This window comes from Oncorhynchus keta, chromosome 35, assembly GCF_023373465.1.
Source record: "Oncorhynchus keta strain PuntledgeMale-10-30-2019 chromosome 35, Oket_V2, whole genome shotgun sequence".
Classification (NCBI taxonomy): domain Eukaryota; kingdom Metazoa; phylum Chordata; class Actinopteri; order Salmoniformes; family Salmonidae; genus Oncorhynchus; species Oncorhynchus keta.
In genome coordinates, this window is record NC_068455.1 from 5,600,537 (window position 1) to 5,624,420 (window position 23,884).

General features: G+C 47.5%; 1 protein-coding gene across 1 annotated transcript in view; it reads right to left on the reverse strand.

The window, feature by feature from the left end:
• The window catches only part of LOC118369025 (thyroid receptor-interacting protein 11), a 66,965-nt gene that overhangs the window by 15,324 nt on the left and 27,757 nt on the right, over positions 1-23,884 (reverse strand). The window contains exons 14-26 of the mRNA XM_052496173.1: positions 22,329-22,413; positions 19,158-19,543; positions 18,869-18,997; positions 18,543-18,650; positions 16,335-16,537; positions 10,761-10,899; positions 9,763-9,867; positions 6,669-7,202; positions 5,735-5,845; positions 5,295-5,465; positions 4,460-4,609; positions 2,032-2,225; positions 1,059-1,222 (exon numbers count right to left, since the gene is read on the reverse strand). Of these exons, the coding sequence (XP_052352133.1) occupies positions 1,059-1,222; positions 2,032-2,225; positions 4,460-4,609; positions 5,295-5,465; positions 5,735-5,845; positions 6,669-7,202; positions 9,763-9,867; positions 10,761-10,899; positions 16,335-16,537; positions 18,543-18,650; positions 18,869-18,997; positions 19,158-19,543; positions 22,329-22,413 (2,479 nt within the window). The remainder of the gene's footprint in view (positions 1-1,058; positions 1,223-2,031; positions 2,226-4,459; positions 4,610-5,294; positions 5,466-5,734; positions 5,846-6,668; positions 7,203-9,762; positions 9,868-10,760; positions 10,900-16,334; positions 16,538-18,542; positions 18,651-18,868; positions 18,998-19,157; positions 19,544-22,328; positions 22,414-23,884) is intronic.

Sequence of the window (23,884 nt, forward strand, 5' to 3'; positions counted from 1 at the left end):
CTACAGCCTCAGAGACCATAGAGTTGGCTATACAACACCAACAGATCTGGATACCAGGCTATATTCTCACTACAACCTCAGTGACCATAGAGTTGGCTATACAACACTAACAGATCTGGATACCAGGCTATAATCTCCCTACCGCCTCAGTGACCATAGAGTTGGCTATACAGCACTAACAGATCTGGATACCAGGCTATATTCTCCCTACAGCTTCAGTGACCATAGAGTTGGCTATACAGCACTTACAGATCTGGATACCAGGCTATATTCTCCCTACCGCCTCAATGACCATAGAGTTGGCTATACAGCACTAACAGATCTGGATACCAGGCTATATTCTCCCTACAGCCTCAATGACCATAGAGTTGGCAATATAACACCAACAGATATGGATACCAGGCTATATTCTCACTACAACCTCAGTGACCATAGAGTTGGCAATATAACACCAACAGATCTGGATACCAGGCTATATTCTCACTACAGCCTCAGTGACCATAGAGTTGGCAATATAACACCAACAGATCTGGATACGAGGCTATATTCTCACTACAGCCTCAGTGACCATAGAGTTGGCTCTACAGCATTAACAGATCTGGATACCAGGCTATATTCTCCCTACCGCCTCAGTGACCATAGAGTTGGCTATACAGCACTAACAGATCTGGATACTAGGCTATATTCTCACTACAGCCTCAGTGACCATAGAGTTGGTTATACAGCACTAACAGATCTGGATACCAGGCTATATTCTCACTAGCGCCTCAGTGACCATAGAGTTGGCTATACAGCACTAACAGATCTGGATACCAGGCTATATTCTCACTACAACCTCAGCGACCATAGAGTTGGCTCTACAACACTAACAGATCTGGATACCAGGCTATATATATATTTTTGGACACCAAAAATAAACAACATGCATTAGAGCAGAGGCTAGCCTGGTCCCAGACCTGTTAGTGCTCTTACCAACTCCTACGGTCCTTCTCATGGCATTACATCGATCATAGACGCCATCTACACAGCACAAACTGATCTGGGGCCAGTAGTCTTGCCTTGCTGGAAGTGCTCTAGCACCATCTGCAGGTTGGACAGGGACACGGCGTGCTGGTTGACCTGGTCCCGTGCTGCTCTGAGCTGAGTCAAGGCCTCGTCTCTCTGCCTCACCGTTCCACTCAGCTGCTCCTGGAGAGACTCCACCTGGAGAGACGCCTGGTGGCTACGAGACAAAAACAAAGAAGAAGAAGGAGGATGACTCGCGTCTTCCTGCTAACCCAAACCTCGCTGCGTCTAACATCGAGTGGCTGCTGCCAACACACCGACTCAACTCCAGCCACGTTAATAATGGAAATGGATGTCAAATATATCACTAGCCACTTTAAACAATGCTACTTAATATAATGTTTACATACCCTACATTACTCATCTCATATGTATATTTACATACTGTACTCTATATCATCTACTGCATCTTTATGTAATACATGTATCACTAGCCACTTTAACTATGCCACTTTGTTTACATACTCATCTCATATGTATATACTGTACTCGATACCATCTACTGCATCTTGCCTATGCCGTTCTGTAACATCACTCATTCATATATCTTTATGTACATATTCTTTATCCCTTTACACTTGTGTCTATAAGGTAGTAGTTTTGGAATTGTTAGTTAGATTACTCGTTGGTTATTACTGCATTGTCGGAACTAGAAGCACAAGCATTTCGCTACACTCGCATTAACATCTGCTAACCATGTGTATGTGACAAATACATTTGCTTTAATTTGATAGTGCAGGACACAAACTTTCAATTGGACGTACATTTCTGTGTGTTCGTGGACACGGGACAATAAAGTTTTTATCCTTCTGTAAACTCAACCAACACCAGTGACAAACAGACCATCTGTTTTCAAGGGGTCTTGTTCATTAGGACACACAGTTGCAAAAAAATGTTTCAAGACGTTTCAAAAACGTTCAGATAGTACTTCCCTGTTTCATCTTCGTGCCTACTGAACATGTTTACCTGGTGCTCTCCACCTGACTGGAGGAAGTGGCCAGTCTGTCGTCCAATAGCGTGACTCTCTTGCGTAGCTCCGCCTCCCTGTCCTCCGCGGCTAGGACCTCCCGTGTGTAGGACTCCTCTATCTCCAGCAGGTGGTTACGTAGTCGGTCCAGCTCCAACTTCAACCGCTGCTCTCTGTCCTTCACATGCTGCAGCTGAGAGAGAGAGACAGGGAGAGCGAGAGGAGACAGACGGAGCGAGAGGAGACAGACGGAGCGAGAGAAGGCAGACGGAGCGAGAGAGGAGACAGACGGAGCGAGAGAGGAGGCAGACGGAGCGAGAGAGGAGGCGACGGAGCGAGAGAGGAGGCGACGGAGCGAGAGAGGAGGCAGACGGAGAGAGAGAGGAGACAGACGGAGAGAGAGAGGAGACAGACGGAGAGAGAGAGGAGACAGACGGAGAGAGAGAGGAGACAGACGGAGAGAGAGAGGAGACAGACGGAGAGAGAGAGGAGACAGACGGAGCAAGAAAAAGACAGAGAGAGACAGAAGAAAGAGACGGGGGAGAGAGACCGAGGGAAAGAGATACAGGGAGAGGGGTCACATGGGGGTTTGATATTTACCAACAGCAGAACCAATTTCACTACAAATAATATTTGATTGCCATATACTATCCATAAATATATCTGATAAGGAATGTATCATGAACGTGCTCCGTATCGCCTGCTACTGTGTTGCGTATTGGTTGTGAATGTGTTGCGTATTGGTTGTGAATGTGTTGCGTATTGGTTGTGAATGTGTTGCGTATTGGTTGTGAATGTGTTGCGTATTGGTTGTGAATGTGTTGCGTATTGGTTGTGAATGTGTTGCGTACTGGTTGTGAATGTGTTGCGTACTGGTTGTGAATGTGTTGCGTACTGGTTGTGAATGTGTTGCGTACTGGTTGTGAATGTGTTGCGTACTGGTTGTGAATGTGTTGCGTACTGGTTGTGAATGTGTTGCGTACTGGTTGTGAATGTGTTGCGTACTGGTTGTGAATGTGTTGCGTATGGTTGTGAATGTGTTGCGTATTGGTTGTGAATGTGTTGCGTATTGGTTGTGAATGTGTTGCGTATTGGTTGTGAATGTGTTGCGTATTGGTTGTGAATGTGTTGCGTATTGGTTGTGAATGTGTTGCGTATTGGTTATGAATGTGTTGCGTATTGGTTATGAATGTGTTGCGTATTGGTTATGAATGTGTTGCGTATTGGTTATGAATGTGTTGCGTATTGGTTATGAATGTGTTGTGTATTGGTTATGAATGTGTTGTGTATTGGTTATGAATGTGTTGTGTATTGGTTATGAATGTGTTGTGTATTGGTTGTGAATGTGTTGCGTATTGGTTATGAATGTGTTGTGTATTGGTTATGAATGTGTTGTGTATTGGTTATGAATGTGTTGCGTATTGGTTATGAATGTTTTTGAATAATAAAAGACCACCATTTCCCTACCAGAAACCCTGGACGGGCCACCATTTCCCTACCAGAAACCCTGGACGGGCCACCATTTCCCTACCAGAAACCCTGGACGGACCACCATTTCCCTACCAGAAACCCTGGACGGGCCACCATTTCCCTACCAGAAACCCTGGACTGGCCACCATTTCCCTACCAGAAACCCTGGACGGGCCACCATTTCCTTACCAGAAACCCTGGACGGGCCACCATTTCCTTACCAGAAACCCTGGACTGGCCACCATTTCCCTACCAGAAACCCTGGACGGGCCACCATTTCCCTACCAGAAACCCTGGACTGGCCACCATTTCCCTACCAGAAACCCTGGACGGGCCACCATTTCCCTACCAGAAACCCTGGACGGGCCACCATTTCCTTACCAGAAACCCTGGACGGGCCACCATTTCCTTACCAGAAACCCTGGACTGGCCACCATTTCCCTACCAGAAACCCTGGACGGGCCACCATTTCCCTACCAGAAACCCTGGACTGGCCACCATTTCCCTACCAGAAACCCTGGACGGGCCACCATTTCCCTACCAGAAACCCTGGACGGGCCACCATTTCCCTACCAGAAACCCTGGACGGGCCACCATTTCCCTACCAGAAACCCTGGACGGGCCACCATTTCTCTAACAGAAACCCTGGACGGGCCACCATTTCCCTACCAGAAACCCTGGACGGGCCACCATTTCCCTACCAGAAACCCTGGACGGGGCACCATTTCCCTACCAGAAACCCTGGACGGGCCACCATTTCCCTACCAGAAACCCTGGACGGACCACCATTTCCCTACCAGAAACCCTGGACGGGCCACCATTTCCCTACCAGAAACCCTGGACTGGCCACCATTTCCCTACCAGAAACCCTGGACTGGCCACCATTTCCCTACCAGAAACCCTGGACGGGCCACCATTTCTCTAACAGAAACCCTGGTGTGTGTCCATCCATCCTACCTCTGTCTGTACGGCTGTCGTCTCCATCTGTTTCTGTTTGAGAGCCAGCATGACCTGGTCTCTCTCCTGCTGGAAGGCCACAGCTTTCTCCTGCATGGACCTCAGCTCGTTCAGGAGCTGGTTGAGCTCTCCAGACTTCTGGCTGTTGCCCTGGGAAACGTATCAACAAAAATATTTAAATAAATATTTGTATCAAACAGCTGGTTCTGCTTCCCGCTCTTCTGACTGTTGCCATGGGACACCGCAATGGAACGGTCAGGTTATTAAAACACACCTGATAGGTGCAGTGAAAGTGTTGTTTTTGCAGGGTCAGGAAAGAATACATTATTGATCAGTTTGAGAAAAGATTTAACCAAGTGTTTTCGAAAATGTATTTAAACTATTTAAATAGCCTATTTTACTTCTTTGATTGAATTTCTCTGTCCTTCACTAGATCTGTAATCTATTACTAATTATAAACTGGGTGGTTCCAACGCGGAATGCTGATTGGCTTGACAGCCATGGTATATCAGACCGTATACCACGGGTATGACAAAACGTTTACTTATACTGCTCTAATTTACGTTGGTGACCAGTTTATAATAGCAATAAGGCACCTCTGGGGTTTGTGGTATATGGCCAATATACCACGGCTAAGGGCTGTATCCAGGCACTCCGTAACTAAGAACAGCCCTTAGCCGTGGTATACTGGCCATAAACCACACCTCCTCTGGCCTTATCGGTTCAATAAAGGATTTGAGTTACGGAATTTTAAGTCCCCCAATGATCATTCTCCCAAAAATGTGTAGTTAGTAGTTTAGAGTAACTGATTTTTGTACAGAACAAACATCCTAACCTGTTCTCTATCCTTGAGCATCTTCTCCATGGCGGCAGCCTTCTCCGACATGGCGCTCCTCTCAAACTCCTTCTCCCTCATGAGGAGGGACACCTGCATGTTGGTTTCCTGCAGGGCTCTGAACTCTGACTCCTTCTCCCGGCTCCGCTGGGCCACAGCCTCGTTCTCATCCTTCAATACAATTCAAATAACTTTAAAATTGTCCAGGCTTCAGCCAACAACGGAAATATATCTTAATATATCTTATATCTCTCAATCCCCTCCAGACAGTACACTTGACCCTCACACACGAGGGTCAAGCTGCAGTCTCGTGCCGCTGGATAGAGAGCATGTTGTGGGTTTAAGAGCCTTGCTCAAAAACCCAACGTCTTTAGGATGTGAACTTAGCAGCCCTCCGGATTTCAGGTCAATCCAGCCCAGGATTTGAACTGGCTACCTACCTTCAGCTTCCTGGTATCCATCTCCAGGATAAGAGCTCGCTCCTTCAGGTTGGTCACGGCCTGTTTTAACACCTCGTTGTCGCTCTCACGGTTCCTCAGGCTCTCACTCACCTGGAGAAATAAACAAATGTACAGATTGAATGGCTGCTAGAACTTCCTACCTTTGCACCTATGTGGACACTCAAAATGGCTGCTAGAACATCCTACCTTTGCACCTATGTGGACACACAAAATGGCTGCTAGAACGTCCTACTTTGCACCTATGTGGACACTCAAAATGGCTGCTAGAATGTCCCACTTTGCACCTATGTGGACACTCAAAATGGCTGCTAGAACGTCCTACTTTGCACCTATGTGGACACTCAAAATGGCTGCGAGAACGTCCTACTTTGCACCTATGTGGACACTCAAAATGGCTGCTAGAACGTCCTATTTGCACCTATGTGAAAACTCAAAATGGCTGCTAGAACATCCTACTTTGCACCTATGTGGACACTCAAAATGGCTGCTAGAACGTCCTACTTTGCACCTATGTGGACACTCAAAATGGCTGCTAGAACTTCCTACTTTGCACCTATGTGGACACTCAAAATGGCTGCTAGAACGTCCGACTTTGCACCTATGTGGACACTCAAAATGGCTGCTAGAACATCCTACCCTGCACCTATGTGGACACTCAAAATGGCTGCCAGTCCACCATTTATGACATAATTCACTTGAATTGACCGTTGTACTCATTCTAATGAAGGGGTCATTAGTCACTTGATTCAGTAGCAACTGAATTTGGATTTGATTTAAGGTTACATTTAAGTCTTAATAGCGCACACGCTGTGCCTTCCTCATATCTCACACACACACACACACACACACACACACACACACACACACACACACACACACACACACACACACACACACACACACACACACACACCTGGGTGAGTTGATCTCCTTTAGTCTTGATGAGCAGGTCTTTCTCCCTGACAGAGCGCTGCATAACGTCCAGTCTCTCTCTGACCTGTCTGGCCTCCTCGGCCTGGCCTCGCTGCTCGCTGTCTGACACCTGGGCTGAGTTACACAGACGGTGGTTATTCTCCTGCAAGGTCCTGATCACAGTCTCCCTCTCAGACAGGAGGGCTCTCAGAGACTCCAACTCCTGTCTCAGTCCTTCCTGGTTCCCTGGTGTTGCAGGTGCTGCCACCTGGTGTCTGGGAGGTTCCACTGCAGCAGGATGCTGGGCAGTAGATGTCAGGGCAGCAGACAGTGGGGTGACTTGGGGACTCTGCGCCACACTGTCCAGTTTCCCCAGAAGGACATCTTTAGTACTGCTCAGCTGGCTGATGGTCTGTTGGACGTGGGCTAGTTCGTGACTGAGACTGCCGAGCTTCCTCTCCTTCTGCTCATAGCTGTGGATCAGACGGCTGTAGTCCACGGAGAGAGTCGAGGTGCAGTCGTTGTCTGCATCCACCTACAGGATCAGAGACAAACAGTCCTTTATTCATCCCAATAAGGCTGCTGAATTGATAATCACTAGTAGGTTCAGCGGGCTGGCCGACTCGTCACGTTGTAGTTGACAGAAGGGGTTGGGCGATGTCAACCTTTGTCCTATCGTGATCATGTACCCATAAAACGTTATGATTTACGATGCAAACACACATCTATGGTGATGTCTACGGGGTCTATGGTGATGTCTATGGGGTCTATGGTGATGTCTATGGGGTCTATGGTGATGTCTATAGGGTCTATGGTGATGTCTATAGGGTCTACGGTGATGTCTATAGGGTCTATGGTGATGTCTACAGGGTCTATGGTGATGTCTATAGGGTCTATGGTGATGTCTACGGGGTCTATGGTGATGTCTATGGGGTCTATGGTGATGTCTATAGGGTCTATGGTGATGTCTATAGGGTCTACGGTGATGTCTATAGGGTCTATGGTGATGTCTACAGGGTCTATGGTGATGTCTATAGGGTCTATGGTGATGTCTACAGGGTCTATGGTGATGTCTACAGGGTCTATGGTGATGTCTATAGGGTCTATGGTGATGTCTACAGGGTCTATGGTGATGTCTACGGGGTCTATGGTGATGTCTACAGGGTCTACGGTGATGTCTATAGGGTCTATGGTGATGTCTATAGGGTCTACGGTGATGTCTACGGGGTCTATGGTGATGTCTATAGGGTCTATGGTGATGTCTACGGGGTCTATGGTGATGTCTATAGGGTCTATGGTGATGTCTACAGGGTCTACGGTGATGTCTATAGGGTCTACGGTGATGTCTATAGGGTCTTTGGTGATGTCTATAGGGTCTATGGTGATGTCTACAGGGTCTATGGTGATGTCTATAGGGTCTATGGTGATGTCTATAGGGTCTATGGTGATGTCTATAGGGTCTATGGTGATGTCTACAGGGTCTATGGTGATGTCTACAGGGTCTATGGTGATGTCTATAGGGTCTATGGTGATGTCTATAGGGTCTACGGTGATGTCTACAGGGTCTATGGTGATGTCTACAGGGTCTATGGTGATGTCTATAGGGTCTATGGTGATGTCTATAGGGTCTATGGTGATGTCTATAGGGTCTATGGTGATGTCTATAGGGTCTATGGTGATGTCTACAGGGTCTATGGTGATGTCTACAGGGTCTATGGTGATGTCTATAGGGTCTACGGTGATGTCTACAGGGTCTATGGTGATGTCTATAGGGTCTATGGTGATGTCTACAGGGTCTATGGTGATGTCTACAGGGTCTATGGTGATGTCTACAGGGTCTATGGTGATGTCTATAGGGTCTATGGTGATGTCTACAGGGTCTATGGTGATGTCTATAGGGTCTATGGTGATGTCTACGGGGTCTATGGTGATGTCTACGGGGTCTATGGTGATGTCTATAGGGTCTATGGTGATGTCTACAGGGTCTATGGTGATGTCTATAGGGTCTATGGTGATGTCTACGGGGTCTATGGTGATGTCTACGGGGTCTATGGTGATGTCTATAGGGTCTATGGTGATGTCTACAGGGTCTATGGTGATGTCTATAGGGTCTACGGTGATGTCTATAGGGTCTACGGTGATGTCTATAGGGTCTACGGTGATGTCTATAGGGTCTACAGTGATGTCTATAGGGTCTACGGTGATGTCTATAGGGTCTACGGTGATGTCTATAGGGTCTACGGTGATGTCTATAGGGTCTACAGTGATGTCTATAGGGTCTACGGTGATGTCTATAGGGTCTATGGTGATGTCTATAGGGTCTACGGTGATGTCTATAGGGTCTACGGTGATGTCTACAGGGTCTATGGTGATGTCTAGAGTTTCTGTTTAGGGTGACTACGCCAATCGTTTGGGGGTGACTTCGCCAATCGTTTGGGGGTGACTTCGCCAATCGTATGGGAGTGACTTCGCCAATCGTTTGGGGGTGACTTCACCAATCGTATGGGGGTGACTTCGCCAATCGTATGGGGTGACTACGCCAATCGTTTGGGGGTGACTTCGCCAATCGTTTGGGGGTGACTTCGCCAATCGTTTGGGGGTGACTTCGCCAATCGTTTGGGGGTGACTTCGCCAATCGTTTGGGGGTGACTTCGCCAATCGTTTGGGGGTGACTTCGCCAATCGTTTGGGGGTGACTACGCCAATCGTTTGGGGGTGACTTCGCCAATCGTTTGGGGGTGACTACGCCAATCGTTTGGGGGTGACTTCGCCAATCGTTTGGGGGTGACTTCGTCAATCGTTTGGGGGTGACTACGCCAATCGTTTGGGGGTGACTTCGCCAATCGTTTGGGGGTGACTTCGTCAATCGTTTGGGGGTGACTTCACCAATCGTATGGGGGTGACTTCGCCAATCGTTTGGGGGTGACTTCGTCAATCGTTTGGGGGTGACTTCGCCAATCGTATGGGGGTGACTTCACCAATCGTATGGGGGTGACTTTGAGTTAGTCCTTTATCTTACCATTATTACTGCTGGGCAGGCTCATTATCATTACATATTATACATGATTCATTACTTTAATGTATTATGATGGTTACCTGTCCCTGTAGCTTGTGGAGCTCCTCTACCAGCTGTCCAGATTCATGCTGCATGTTCTTTACCGTGGTGATCACCTGCATCTTCCACTCCTCCATCTTCTTCACCTGGATAAATTACAATACATACATTAGCCTCAGCTACATTAGCCTCAGCTACATTAGCCTCAGCTACATTAGGCACCTTCCAATACATACATTAGCCTCAGCTACATTAGCCTCGGCTACATTAGGCACCTTCCAATACATACATTAGACACAGCTACATTAGCCTCGGCTACATTAGCCACAGCTACATTAGCCACTTTCAAATATATACATTAGCCACAGCTACATTAGCCTCAGCTACATTAGCCACAGCTACATTAGCCACAGCTACATTAGCCTCAGCTACATTAGTCTCAGCTACATTAGACACAGCTACATTAGACACAGCTACATTAGACACAGATACATTAGGCACCTTCCAATATATACATTAGACACAGCTACATTAGCCACAGCTACATTAGCCACAGATACATTAGCCTCAGCTACATTAGCCTCAGCTACATTAGCCTCAGCTACATTAGCCTCAGCTACATTAGCCTCAGCTACATTAGCCACAGCTACATTAGGCATCTTCCAATATAAACATTAAAGATACCTTTATACATGGAATTGCACACTTTAAAAACAGTGATTCCTCATCTGTGGAGCGGCAGGGTAGCCTAGTGGTTAGAGCGTTGGACTAGTAACCGAAAGGTTGCAAGTTCGAATCCCCGAGCTGACAAGGTCGTTCTGCTGACATCAGTCGTTCTGCCCCTGAACAGGCAGTTAACCCACTGTTCCTAGGCCGTCATTGAAAATAAGAATTTGTTCTTAACTGACTTGCCTAGTAAAATAAAGGTAAAAAAAAAAATATATATATATAATGTTTTTATGTCCCGTGAGAAGGTTTTATGACACAAGGCAGGCACAGTTCTGTAAAAACAGACAAAATGCTAAATATCTTGTCTTGCCTGTTGTTTCAATGTGTCCCTGTCCTGCAGCAGCTCTTCAAACTGGTTGGAGCTGACGCCTCCAGAGTCTCCTGCCTGCAGCACGGACACCAGGGTCTGGCACTTCTGGGTCAGCGCGTCGATCTCAATGTCCTTCTCTCTGATAATAACAACAACAACAACAACAACGATGATGATGACAATAATAATAAGAAAATGAAATTGTATTTGCATACTCAAGGACAGGAGAATATAATTAAACAGCACATGGATACATGACATTACCAAGTAGGGCACAGTACACTAGAAGGGGCAAGCTGGCACCAAAACACATTATATATATAATAACAATTTATTACACATACATATATATATATATATACACTACCGTTCAAAAGTTTGGTGTCACTTAGAAATGCACATTTTTTGTCGATTAAAATAACATCAAATTGATCAGAAATACAGTGTAGACATTGTTAATGTTGTAAATGACTGTTGTAGCTGGACGCGGCTGATTTTATATGGAATATCGACATAGGCGTACAGAGGCCCATTATCAGCAACAATCAAAAGGCTAATTGATCATTGGAAAACCCTTTTGCAATTATGTTAGCACAGCTGAACACTGATTAAAGAAGGAATAAAACTGGCCTTCTTTAGACTAGTTGAGTATCTGGAGCATCAGCATTTGTGGGTTCGATTACAGGCTCAAAATGGCCAGAAACAAAGAACTTTCTTCTGACACTCGTCAGTCTATTCTTGTTCTGAGAAATGAAGGCTATTCCATGCAAATTGCCAAGAAACTGAAGATCTGTGTACTACTCCCTTCACAGAACAACGCAAACTGGCCCTAACCAGAATAGAACGAGGAGTGGGAGGCTCCGGTGCACAACTGAGCAAGAGGACAAGTACATTAGAGAGTCTAGTTTGAGAAACAGACGCCTCACAAGTCCTCAACTGGCAGCTTCATTAAATAGTACCCCGCAAAACACCAGTCTCAACGTCAACAGCGAAGAGGCGACTCCGGGATGCTGGTCTTCTAGGCAGAGTTCCTCTGTCCAGTCTCAACGTCAACAGTGAAGAGGAGACTCAGGGATGCTGGCCTTCTAGGCAGAGTTCCTCTGTCCAGTCTCAATGTCAACAGTGAAGAGGCGACTCCGGGATGCTGGCCTTCTAGGCAGAGTTCCTCTGTCCAGTCTCAACGTCAACAGTGAAGAGGAGACTCCGGGATGCTGGCCTTCTAGGCAGAGTTCCTCTGTCCAGTCTCAACGTCAACAGTGAAGAGGCGACTCCGGGATGCTGGCCTTCTAGGCAGAGTTCCTCTGTCCAGTCTCAACGTCAACAGTGAAGAGGTGACTCCGGGATGCTGGCCTTCTAGGCAGAGTTCCTCTGTCCAGTCTCAACGTCAACAGTGAAGAGGTGACTCCGGGATGCTGGCCTTCTAGGCAGAGTTCCTCTGTCCAGTCTCAACGTCAACAGTGAAGAGGCGACTCCGGGATGCTGGCCTTCTAGGCAGAGTTCCTCTGTCCAGTCTCAACGTCAACAGTGAAGAGGTGACTCCGGGATGCTGGCCTTCTAGGCAGAGTTCCTCTGTCCAGTCTCAACGTCAACAGTGAAGAGGCGACTCCGGGATGCTGGCCTTCTAGGCAGAGTTCCTCTGTCCAGTCTCAACGTCAACAGTGAAGAGGCGACTCCGGGATGCTGGCCTTCTAGGCAGAGTTCCTCTGTCCAGTCTCAACGTCAACAGTGAAGAGGCGACTCCGGGATGCTGGCCTTCTAGACAGAGTTCCTCTGTCCAGTCTCAACGTCAACAGTGAAGAGGCGACTCCGGGATGCTGGCCTTCTAGGCAGAGTTCCTCTGTCCAGTCTCAACGTCAACAGTGAAGAGGCGACTCCGGGATGCTGGCCTTCTAGGCAGAGTTCCTCTGTCCAGTCTCAACGTCAACAGTAAAGAGGAGATTCCGGGATGCTGGCCTTCTAGGCAGAGTTCCTCTGTCCAGTCTCAACGTCAACAGTGAAGAGACGACTCCGGGATGCTGGCCTTCTAGGCAGAGTTCCTCTGTCCAGTCTCAACGTCAACAGTGAAGAGACGACTCCGGGATGCTGGCCTTCTAGGCAGAGTTCCTCTGTCCAGTCTCAACGTCAACAGTGAAGAGACGACTCCGGGATGCTGGCCTTCTAGGCAGAGTTCCTCTGTCCAGTCTCAACGTCAACAGTGAAGAGGAGACTCCGGGATGCTGGCCTTCTAGGCAGAGTTCCTCTGTCCAGTCTCAACGTCAACAGTGAAGAGGAGACTCCGGGATGCTGGCCTTCTAGGCAGAGTTCCTCTGTCCAGTCTCAACGTCAACAGTGAAGAGGTGACTCCGGGATGCTGGCCTTCTAGGCAGAGTTCCTCTGTCCAGTCTCAACGTCAACAGTGAAGAGGAGACTCCTGGATGCTGGCCTTCTAGGCAGAGTTCCTCTGTCCAGTCTCAACGTCAACAGTGAAGAGGCGACTCCGGGATGCTGGCCTTCTAGGCAGAGTTCCTCTGTCCAGTCTCAACGTCAACAGTGAAGAGGCGACTCCGGGATGCTGGCCTTCTAGGCAGAGTTCCTCTGTCCAGTCTCAACGTCAACAGTGAAGAGGAGACTCCGGGATGCTGGCCTTCTAGGCAGAGTTCCTCTGTCCAGTCTCAACGTCAACAGTGAAGAGGCGACTCCGGGATGCTGGCCTTCTAGGCAGAGTTCCTCTGTCCAGTCTCAACGTCAACAGTGAAGAGTTGACTCCGGGATGCTGGCCTTCTAGGCAGAGTTCCTCTGTCCAGTCTCAACGTCAACAGTGAAGAGGCGACTCCGGGATGCTGGCCTTCTAGGCAGAGTTCCTCTGTCCAGTCTCAACGTCAACAGTGAAGAGGCGACTCCTGGATGCTGGCCTTCTAGGCAGAGTTCCTCTGTCCAGTCTCAACGTCAACAGTGAAGAGGAGACTCCGGGATGCTGGCCTTCTAGGCAGAGTTCCTCTGTCCAGTCTCAACGTCAACAGTGAAGAGGAGACTCCTGGATGCTGGCCTTCTAGGCAGAGTTCCTCTGTCCAGTCTCAACGTCAACAGTGAAGAGGCGACTCCGGGATGCTGGCCTTCTAGGCAGAGTTCCTCTGTCCAGTCTCAACGTCAACAGTGAAGAGGAGACTCCGGGATGCTGGCCTTCTAGGCAGAGTTCCTCTGTCCAGTCTCAACGTCAACAGTGAAGAGGAGACTCCGGGATGCTGGCCTTCTAGGCAGAGTTCCTCTGTCCAGTCTCAACGTCAACAGTGAAGAGGCGACTCTGGGATGCTGTCCTTCTAGACAGAGTTCCTCTGTCCAGTCTCAACGTCAACAGTGAAGAGGCGACTCCGGGATGCTGGCCTTCTAGGCAGAGTTCCTCTGTCCAGTCTCAACGTCAACAGTGAAGAGGCGACTCCGGGATGCTGTCCTTCTAGGCAGAGTTCCTCTGTCCAGTCTCAACAGTGAAGAGGAGACTCCTGGATGCTGGCCTTCTAGGCAGAGTTCCTCTGTCCAGTCTCAACAGTGAAGAGGCGACTCCGGGATGCTGGCCTTCTAGGCAGAGTTCCTCTGTCCAGTCTCAACAGTGAAGAGGCGACTCCGGGATGCTGGCCTTCTAGGCAGAGTTCCTCTGTCCAGTCTCAACGTCAACAGTGAAGAGGCGACTCCGGGATGCTGGCCTTCTAGGCAGAGTTCCTCTGTCCAGTCTCAACGTCAACAGTGAAGAGGAGACTCCAGGATGCTGGCCTTCTAGGCAGAGTTCCTCTGTCCAGTCTCAACGTCAACAGTGAAGAGGAGACTCCGGGATGCTGGCCTTCTAGGCTGAGTTCCTCTGTCCAGTCTCAACGTCAACAGTGAAGAGGAGACTCCGGGATGCTGTCCTTCTAGGCAGAGTTCCTCTGTCCAGTCTCAACGTCAACAGTGAAGAGGAGACTCCGGGATGCTGTCCTTCTAGGCAGAGTTCCTCTGTCCAGTCTCAACGTCAACAGTGAAGAGGCGACTCCGGGATGCTGGCCTTCTAGGCAGAGTTCCTCTGTCCAGTCTCAACGTCAACAGTGAAGAGGAGACTCCAGGATGTTGTCCTTCTAGGCAGAGTTCCTCTGTCCAGTCTCAACAGTGAAGAGGCGACTCCAGGATGTTGTCCTTCTAGGCAGAGTTCCTCTGTCCAGTCTCAACAGTGAAGAGGCGACTCCAGGATGTTGTCCTTCTAGGCAGAGTTCCTCTGTCCAGTCTCAACAGTGAAGAGGCGACTCCAGGATGCTGTCCTTCTAGGCAGAGTTCCTCTGTCCAGTCTCAACAGTGAAGAGGCGTCTCCGGGATGCTGGCCTTCTAGGCAGAGTTCCTCTGTCCAGTCTCAACAGTGAAGAGGCGACTCCAGGATGTTGTCCTTCTAGGCAGAGTTCCTCTGTCCAGTCTCAACAGTGAAGAGGCGACTCCAGGATGTTGTCCTTCTAGGCAGAGTTCCTCTGTCCAGTCTCAACAGTGAAGAGGCGACTCCAGGATGCTGTCCTTCTAGGCAGAGTTCCTCTGTCCAGTCTCAACAGTGAAGAGGCGACTCCAGGATGCTGTCCTTCTAGGCAGAGTTCCTCTGTCCAGTCTCAACAGTGAAGAGGCGACTCCAGGATGTTGTCCTTCTAGGCAGAGTTCCTCTGTCCAGTCTCAACAGTGAAGAGGAGACTCCGGGATGTTGTCCTTCTAGGTAGAGTTCCTCTGTCCAGTCTCAACGTCAACAGTGAAGAGGCGACTCCAGGATGTTGTCCTTCTAGGCAGAGTTCCTCTGTCCAGTCTCAACAGTGAAGAGGCGACTCCAGGATGTTGTCCTTCTAGGCAGAGTTCCTCTGTCCAGTCTCAACAGTGAAGAGGCGACTCCAGGATGTTGTCCTTCTAGGCAGAGTTCCTCTGTCCAGTCTCAACAGTGAAGAGGCGACTCCAGGATGCTGTCCTTCTAGGCAGAGTTCCTCTGTCCAGTCTCAACAGTGAAGAGGCGTCTCCGGGATGCTGGCCTTCTAGGCAGAGTTCCTCTGTCCAGTCTCAACAGTGAAGAGGCGACTCCAGGATGTTGTCCTTCTAGGCAGAGTTCCTCTGTCCAGTCTCAACAGTGAAGAGGCGACTCCAGGATGTTGTCCTTCTAGGCAGAGTTCCTCTGTCCAGTCTCAACAGTGAAGAGGTGACTCCAGGATGCTGGCCTTCTAGGCAGAGTTCCTCTGTCCAGTCTCAACAGTGAAGAGTTGACTCTGGGATGCTGGCCTTCTAGGTAGAGTTCCTCTGTCCAGTCTCAACAGTGAAGAGGTGACTCCTGGATGCTGTCCTTCTAGGTAGAGTTCCTCTCTCCAGTGTCTGTGTTATTCTTCCCATCTTAATCTTTTCTTTTTATTGGCCATTCTCAGATACCACACTTTTTTATATTTTTTTATGGACCCCAAACTCTTGAACGGTAGTGTATATAATTTAGCAGACACTTTTATTCAAATGGCCTTGCACTCCCGGGAAAGGAATCCACTATCCTGGAGTAGCAAGGGCCTTGTTCTACCAATTGAGTTACTGTATTTCTGCACCGAATGTACAACACAACTACACCTGATGATCCGGGACAGGTTCTGGATGGTCTCTCTGAACATCTCCTGGCTGCCTGAGGGGTCAGACATGGTGGACAACCTCTGGTTCTCCTGCTGGACCTTGAGGAGCACAGCTTCCTTCCCTGCTACAATGTCCATGATGCGCTGGTAGTCCCCCCTCAGCTGACTGTTCTCCCTCGTCTTCTCATTCAGCACCGCCAGCACCTAAATTAACAGAAACACATTTTACTTTAACAATTCCAAATTCTACACACATTCACCAATTTTACACAGTCACTTTACACACTTTACATATTTAAAAAAAAAAAATGTGTCAATTTGTTTATTATATCCTCTTATTGTTCTGTTTTTACTGCATCTATATACTATATGTAGACTACTACTACCTCTATATACTATATGTAGACTACTACTACCTCTATATACTATATGTAGACTACTACTACCTCTATATACTATATGTAGACTACTACTACCTCTATATACTATATGTAGACTACTACTACTGCTATATACTATATGTAGATTACTACTACCTCTATATACTATATGTAGACTACTACTACTGCTATATACTATATGTAGACTACTACTACCGCTTTATACAGACTACTACTACATCTATATACTATATGTACACTACTACTACCGCTATATACAGACTACTACTACCTCTATATACTATATGTAGACTACTACTACCTCTATATACTATATGTAGACTACTACTACCTCTATATACTATATGTAGACTACTACTACTGCTATATACTATATGTAGACTACTACTACCTCTATATACTATATGTAGACTACTACTACCTCTATATACTATATATAGACTACTACTACCGCTATATACAGACTACTACTACCTCTATATACTATATGTAGACTACTACTACCTCTATATACTATATGTAGACTACTACTACCTCTATATACTATATGTAGTTTACTACTACCTCTATATACTATATGTAGACTACTACTACCGCTATATACAGACTACTACTACATATATATACTATATGTAGATTACTACTACCTCTATATACTATATGTAGATTACTACTACCTCTATATACTATATGTAGACTACCTCTATATGCAGACTACTACTACCTCTATATACTATATGTAGGCTACCTCTATATACAGACTACTACTACCTCTATATACAGACTACTACTACATCTATATACTATATGTAGATTACTACTACCTCTATATACAGACTACTACTACATCTATATACTATATGTAGATTACTACTACCTCTATATACTATATGTAGATTACTACTACCTCTATATACTATATGTAGATTACTACTACCTCTATATACAGACTACTACTACATCTATATACTATATGTAGATTACTACTACATCTATATGTAGATTACTGCTACCTCTATATACAGACTACTACTACATCTATATACTATATGTAGATTACTACTACCTCTACAGTGCCTTGCGAAAGTATTCGGCCCCCTTGAACTTTGCGACCTTTTGCCACATTTCAGGCTTCAAACATAAAGATATAAAACTGTATTTTTTTGTGAAGAATCAACAACAAGTGGGACACAATCATGAAGTGGAACGACATTTATTGGATATTTCAAACTTTTTTAACAAATCAAAAACTGAAAAATTGGGCGTGCAAAATTATTCAGCCCCTTTACTTTCAGTGCAGCAAACTCTCTCCGGAAGTTCAGTGAGGATCTCTGAGTGATCCAATGTTGACCTAAATGACTAAATGACTACTACTACATCTATACATCTATATGTAGACAAATACTACTACTACAGATATACACTACCGTTTAAAGGTTTGGGGTCACTTAGAAATGTCCTTGTTTTTGAAAGAAAAGCAAATTTTTTGGTCCATTTTTAAAATAACATCAAATTGATCATTAATACAGTGTAGATGTTGTTAATGTTGTAAATGACTATTGTAGCTGGAAACGGCTCAAAAAAGGACATTTTTAAGTGACCCCAAACTTTTGAACGGTAGTGTAGTAGTAGTATTTGTCTACATATAGTATATAGATGTAGTAGTAGTAGTAGTATATATGTAGTATTAGTCTACATCTAGTATACATGTAGTAGTAGTAGTTGTATTCATCTACATATAGCATGTAGATGTAGTAGTAGTAGTATTTGTACATACAGTCTACTTGGCAAATAAAGTTTACTCTGACCTGCTCTCTCTCCACGGCGTAAGCCTGCAGTTGCTGCTGGAGGAACATCACGTCCTGGCTGTGGCCCCCCAGGGAGACTCTAGCATGCAGTGCCTGGATCTCCAGGTCCTTGAGAGGAATACAAATCGGTATCCTTCAATAAGACAAACTGTTACATCGACCTCAAAACATGGTTAAACTATACATTTGATATCACGGATGGCCAAGTCCTCGTATCCATAGTAGGGTCCAGACGTTACATTTCTCCAGCCCCATCCCTCGGCTTTTTTTTTTACGAAAACAGTTGTTTCAACTGCATATTGCCCTTTTTTAAAAAAACAACATACCTTCTGCAAGAGCATCTGGGAGAGTTTCCCAATCTCCTCTCTGGAGACCACCAGTTGGGCCAGCTGTCTGGTCAGGTTCAGGTTCTTCTCATTCAGCTGGCTGATTTCAGTCTCCTTCTCCTTGATGCCCTTCAGGTTTATTAGCAAGAAGGCCACAGTTGCTCAAGTCAAGTTCGACGGATGATTTCATTACATTTATTTTCATTTTTGTTGTTGTTGTCATTTAACAGAAATCGGGTTATTTATTCGATTATTATTATAATATTAAATAATAAAATGCAGGAAATACCTTCACCAGACGGTTTATCTCCACCTTTGACAGGTCATGTTTCTCGTTGTCGTTCTCTCCGTTATTCAGGGACGACTGGGTCTTGTCTTCCTGTTGGAGGATGACCACTTCCTGTTCCTGGGAGGAGTGGGTGTGGCCGAGGTGATCTACTTCCTGCTGCAGGCGCCCAATCTCCTCGTCCTTGGCGTGGATCAGCCTATCGTAGTTCTCTCTGCTCTGCTCGTGGCGTTGGTGGGCCTGCTCCAACTCATTCTGCTGCGCCAGGAGAGACTGCTGGGAGGAGAGGAGGTGACCTCGCTGCTCCTCCACTCTCCTCTTCAGGGAGTGGCCCTCCTCCTCCAGTCCGTCTCTGGTGCTCTTCAGCTGGCTGATCTCATTCTCCAGTTCTGTGATTAACATTTTATGTAAATCTGAATGTGACTGTCGTCAATGAGGCAATTCCTTTCTGCAGGCTTATGAGACGGCGATTTAAAAAAATTAATAAAAAAAAAAAGGTATTTTTGCGACCCTTTGCGTGAGTTAAATTTTTAATTGTTCGCACTGAACATTCTACCTGGTCACCTGAATCAAAACGTCCTATTTTCTGAGGCGGATAAAACCATGAATTTGATGAAACAGTAAAAAGGCATTATTCTCATGATCGCTGTAATGAAAGTGTCTGCCCTACTGCTGTGCCCGGTGCGCTGGGACCGGCTGCTGTAATGACCGAGTCTTCTCACGCCTCTCAGAAGTGCGTGAAAACTACTACTTTGGAAGTGTCAACGCTTTCTTGTAGGTGTAATGTTTATTTCTTTAACGCTCATTACCGAGCGCAAAGCACACCTATTTAACAAAACAAAAAGACATCTGATCTGACAGGGCTTTGAAATACGTAGCACGACGGCCATCACAAGTGAACTCGGCCACATTGCTAGGTATTTTTTTTAAATTAGGATTTACATTTACTGTTAGATTAATACATGGTGTTATATTTAAAAAGTTAGCGACATAGCTAATGTGTTTTGAGTTTCTACTTCCTCAGGTGATAAATTAGAACCAATCGAATTAGGCCTATATAAAAACTGTTAGTGCATCGTACATAAAAGATGAAGGAAAATTAATCTCAATCGAACCCCCCAAAAAAAATCTGGAGCGCTATTTTGACAGTAAGATATAACAAAACATTTGCATAATATTCAACCCAAAACTCATAACAATCATTGGATTATATATATATTTTAATCATGCATTCCTGTTTGGACTGTTCGATATAGCAACGTATTTACTGAATACGATTCCACTAGTCTATTACCCTTCCTAATATAGTATTGTGAACGACTTCATAATTACTTTATAAGATGACTCATATAAAGTCAGCGCCAAGTCTTGGACCAAAAGGCTTCTCAAGAGTTTTTACCCCCAAGCCATAAGAATCCTGAACAGGTAATCAAAATGGCTACCCGGACAATCTACATTGTGTGCGCCCCCCCCAACCAACCCCTCTTTTACGCTGCTGCTACTCTCTGTTTATCACATATGCATAGTCACTTTAACCATATCTACATGTACATACTACCTCAATCAGCCCACTAACCGGTTCCTGTGTGTAGCCTCTCTACCGCGTGTAGCGCCTCTACCGCGTGTAGCCCCTCTACCGCGTGTAGCCCCTCTACCGCGTGTAGCCCCTCTACCGCGTGTAGCCCCTCTACCGCGTGTAGCCCCTCTACCGCGTGTAGCCCCTCTACCGCGTGTAGCCCCTCTACCGCGTGTAGCCCCTCTACCGCGTGTAGCCCCTCTACCGCGTGTAGCCCCTCTACCGCGTGTAGCGCCTCTACCGCGTGTAGCGCCTCTACCGCGTGTAGCGCCTCTACCGCGTGTAGCGCCTCTACCGCGTGTAGCGCCTCTACCGCGTGTAGCGCCTCTACCGCGTGTAGCCCCTCTACCGCGTGTAGCGCCTCTACCGCGTGTAGCGCCTCTACCGTGTGTAGCGCCTCTACCGTGTGTAGCGCCTCTACCGTGTGTAGCGCCTCTACCGTGTGTAGCGCCTCTACCGTGTGTAGCGCCTCTACCGTGTGTAGCGCCTCTACCGTGTGTAGCGCCTCTACCGTGTGTAGCGCCTCTACCGTGTGTAGCGCCTCTACCGTGTGTAGCGCCTCTACCGTGTGTAGCGCCTCTACCGTGTGTAGCGCCTCTACCGTGTGTAGCGCCTCTACCGTGTGTAGCGCCTCTACCGTGTGTAGCGCCTCTACCGTGTGTAGCGCCTCTACCGTGTGTAGCGCCTCTACCGTATGTAGCGCCTCTACCGTATGTAGCGCCTCTACCGTATGTAGCGCCTCTACCGTATGTAGCGCCTCTACCGTGTGTAGCGCCTCTACCGTATGTAGCGCCTCTACCGTATGTAGCGCCTCTACCGTATGTAGCGCCTCTACCGTATGTAGCGCCTCTACCGTATGTAGCGCCTCTACCGTATGTAGCGCCTCTACCGCATGTAGCGCATCTACCGCGTGTAGCGCCTCTACCGCATGTAGCGCCTCTACCGCATGTAGCGCCTCTACCGTATGTAGCGCCTCTACCGTGTGTAGCGCCTCTACCGTATGATGTCCAGCGCATCTACCCGCGTGTTCTGCTGCGCCTCTACCGCATGTAGCGCATCTACCGCGTGTAGCGCCTCTACCGCATGTAGCGCCTCTCATGACCGCATGTAGCGCCTCTACCGCATGTAGCGCCTCTACCGTATGTAGCGCCTCTAGGCCGCGTGTAGCGCCGGGTCTACCGCATGTCAGTCAGCGCCTCTACCGTATGTAGCGCCTCTACCGTATGTAGCGCCTCTACCGCATGTAGCGCATCTACCGCGTGTAGCGCCTCTACTGTTATTTTTCACTGTAATTTATTGTAGTTTTTTATTTCTTTACTTATTTATTTTTCACCTAATACCGATTTTTTACTTACAAATTGCACCATTGGTTAGGGCCTGTAAGCATTTCACTGCATTTCACTTGTTGTATTCGGCGCACGTGACGAATAAAGTTTGATTCGAAATGTATTTATTATGTGACGGCTACAAAACTTTTGTGGGGTGTGACCCCAAATCATGGGCTGGTGCCACCAAGGGAAAGCCTGGAGCCATAACAATATACACAGACGAAATCACATCATATTATACACAACAGCAGAACAGCAAATTCTATTTACCTGTGATGATGTCCAGGGTGCGTGGCTCGGACAGGCCGGAGGGCTGGGGTCTGTTCTGCTGGTCCCTGAGGCGATCGATCTCCTCCTGATAGGGTGATCATCAGTTATTACACTTTTATTGCATTTTTCATTACGTTAATGAATCATCTAAAATAACTTTTAAAGTGGTGTGGTGGTGGGGGGGTACAATGCAATTTTTAAAAAAAATAATAATAACTAATGATTAGATGGACAATCATGACAGGCCGGGTAGATCAGTATTTATTGACAGGCCGGGTAGATCAGTCACGACAGGCCGGGTAGATCAGTCATGACAGGCCGGGTAGATCAGTCATGACAGGCCGGGTAGATCAGTCATGACAGGCCGGGTAGATCAGTCATGACAGGCCGGGTAGATCAGTCATGACAGGCCGGGTAGATCAGTCATGACAGGCCGGGTAGATCAGTCATGACAGGCCGGGTAGATCAGTCATGACAGGCCGGGTAGATCAGTCATGACAGGGTCCGGGGCCGGGTAGATCAGTCATGACAGGCCGGGTAGATCAGTCATGACAGGCCGGGTAGAGTCAGATCAGGCAGGCGGGTAGATCAGTCATGACAGGCCGGGTAGATCAGTCATGACAGGCCGGGTAGATCAGTCACGACAGGCCGGGTAGATCAGTATTGGCAGGTCGGGTAGATCAGTCATGACAGGCCGGGTAGATCAGTATTTATTGACAGGCCGGGTAGATCAGTCACGACAGGCCGGGTAGATCAGTATTGGCAGGCCGGGTAGATCAGTATTGGCAGGTCGGGTAGATCAGTATTTATTGACAGGCCGGGTAGATCAGTATTGGCAGGTCGGGTAGATCAGTACTTATTGACAGGCCGGGTAGATCAGTCACGACAGGCCGGGTAGATCAGTCACGACAGGCCGGGTAGATCAGTATTTATTGACAGGCCGGGTAGATCAGTCACGACAGGCCGGGTAGATCAGTCACGACAGGTATTGGCAGGTCGGGTAGATCAGTCACGGCAGACAGGCCGGGTAGTTCAGTCACGACAGGCCGGGTAGATCAGTCAGATCAGTCATGGCACAGGCCGGGTAGATCAGTCACGACAGGCCGGGTAGATCAGTCACGACAGGCCGGGTAGATCAGTCACGACAGGCCGGGTAGATCAGTCACGACAGGCCGGGTAGATCAGTCACGACAGGCCGGGTAGATCAGTCACGACAGGCCGGGTAGATCAGTATTGGCAGGTCGGGTAGATCAGTCACGACAGGCCGGGTAGATCAGTATTGGCAGGCCGGGTAGATCAGTCATGGCAGGCCGGGTAGATCAGTCATGGCAGGCCGGGTAGATCAGTCACGGCAGGCCGGGTAGATCAGTCACGACAGGCCGGGTAGATCAGTCATGGCAGGCCGGGTAGATCAGTCATGACAGGCCGGGTAGATCAGTCATGGCAGGCCGGGTAGATCAGTCATGACAGGCCGGGTAGATCAGTCATGGCAGGCCGGGTAGATCAGTCACGACAGGCCGGGTAGATCAGTCATGACAGGCCGGGTAGATCAGTCA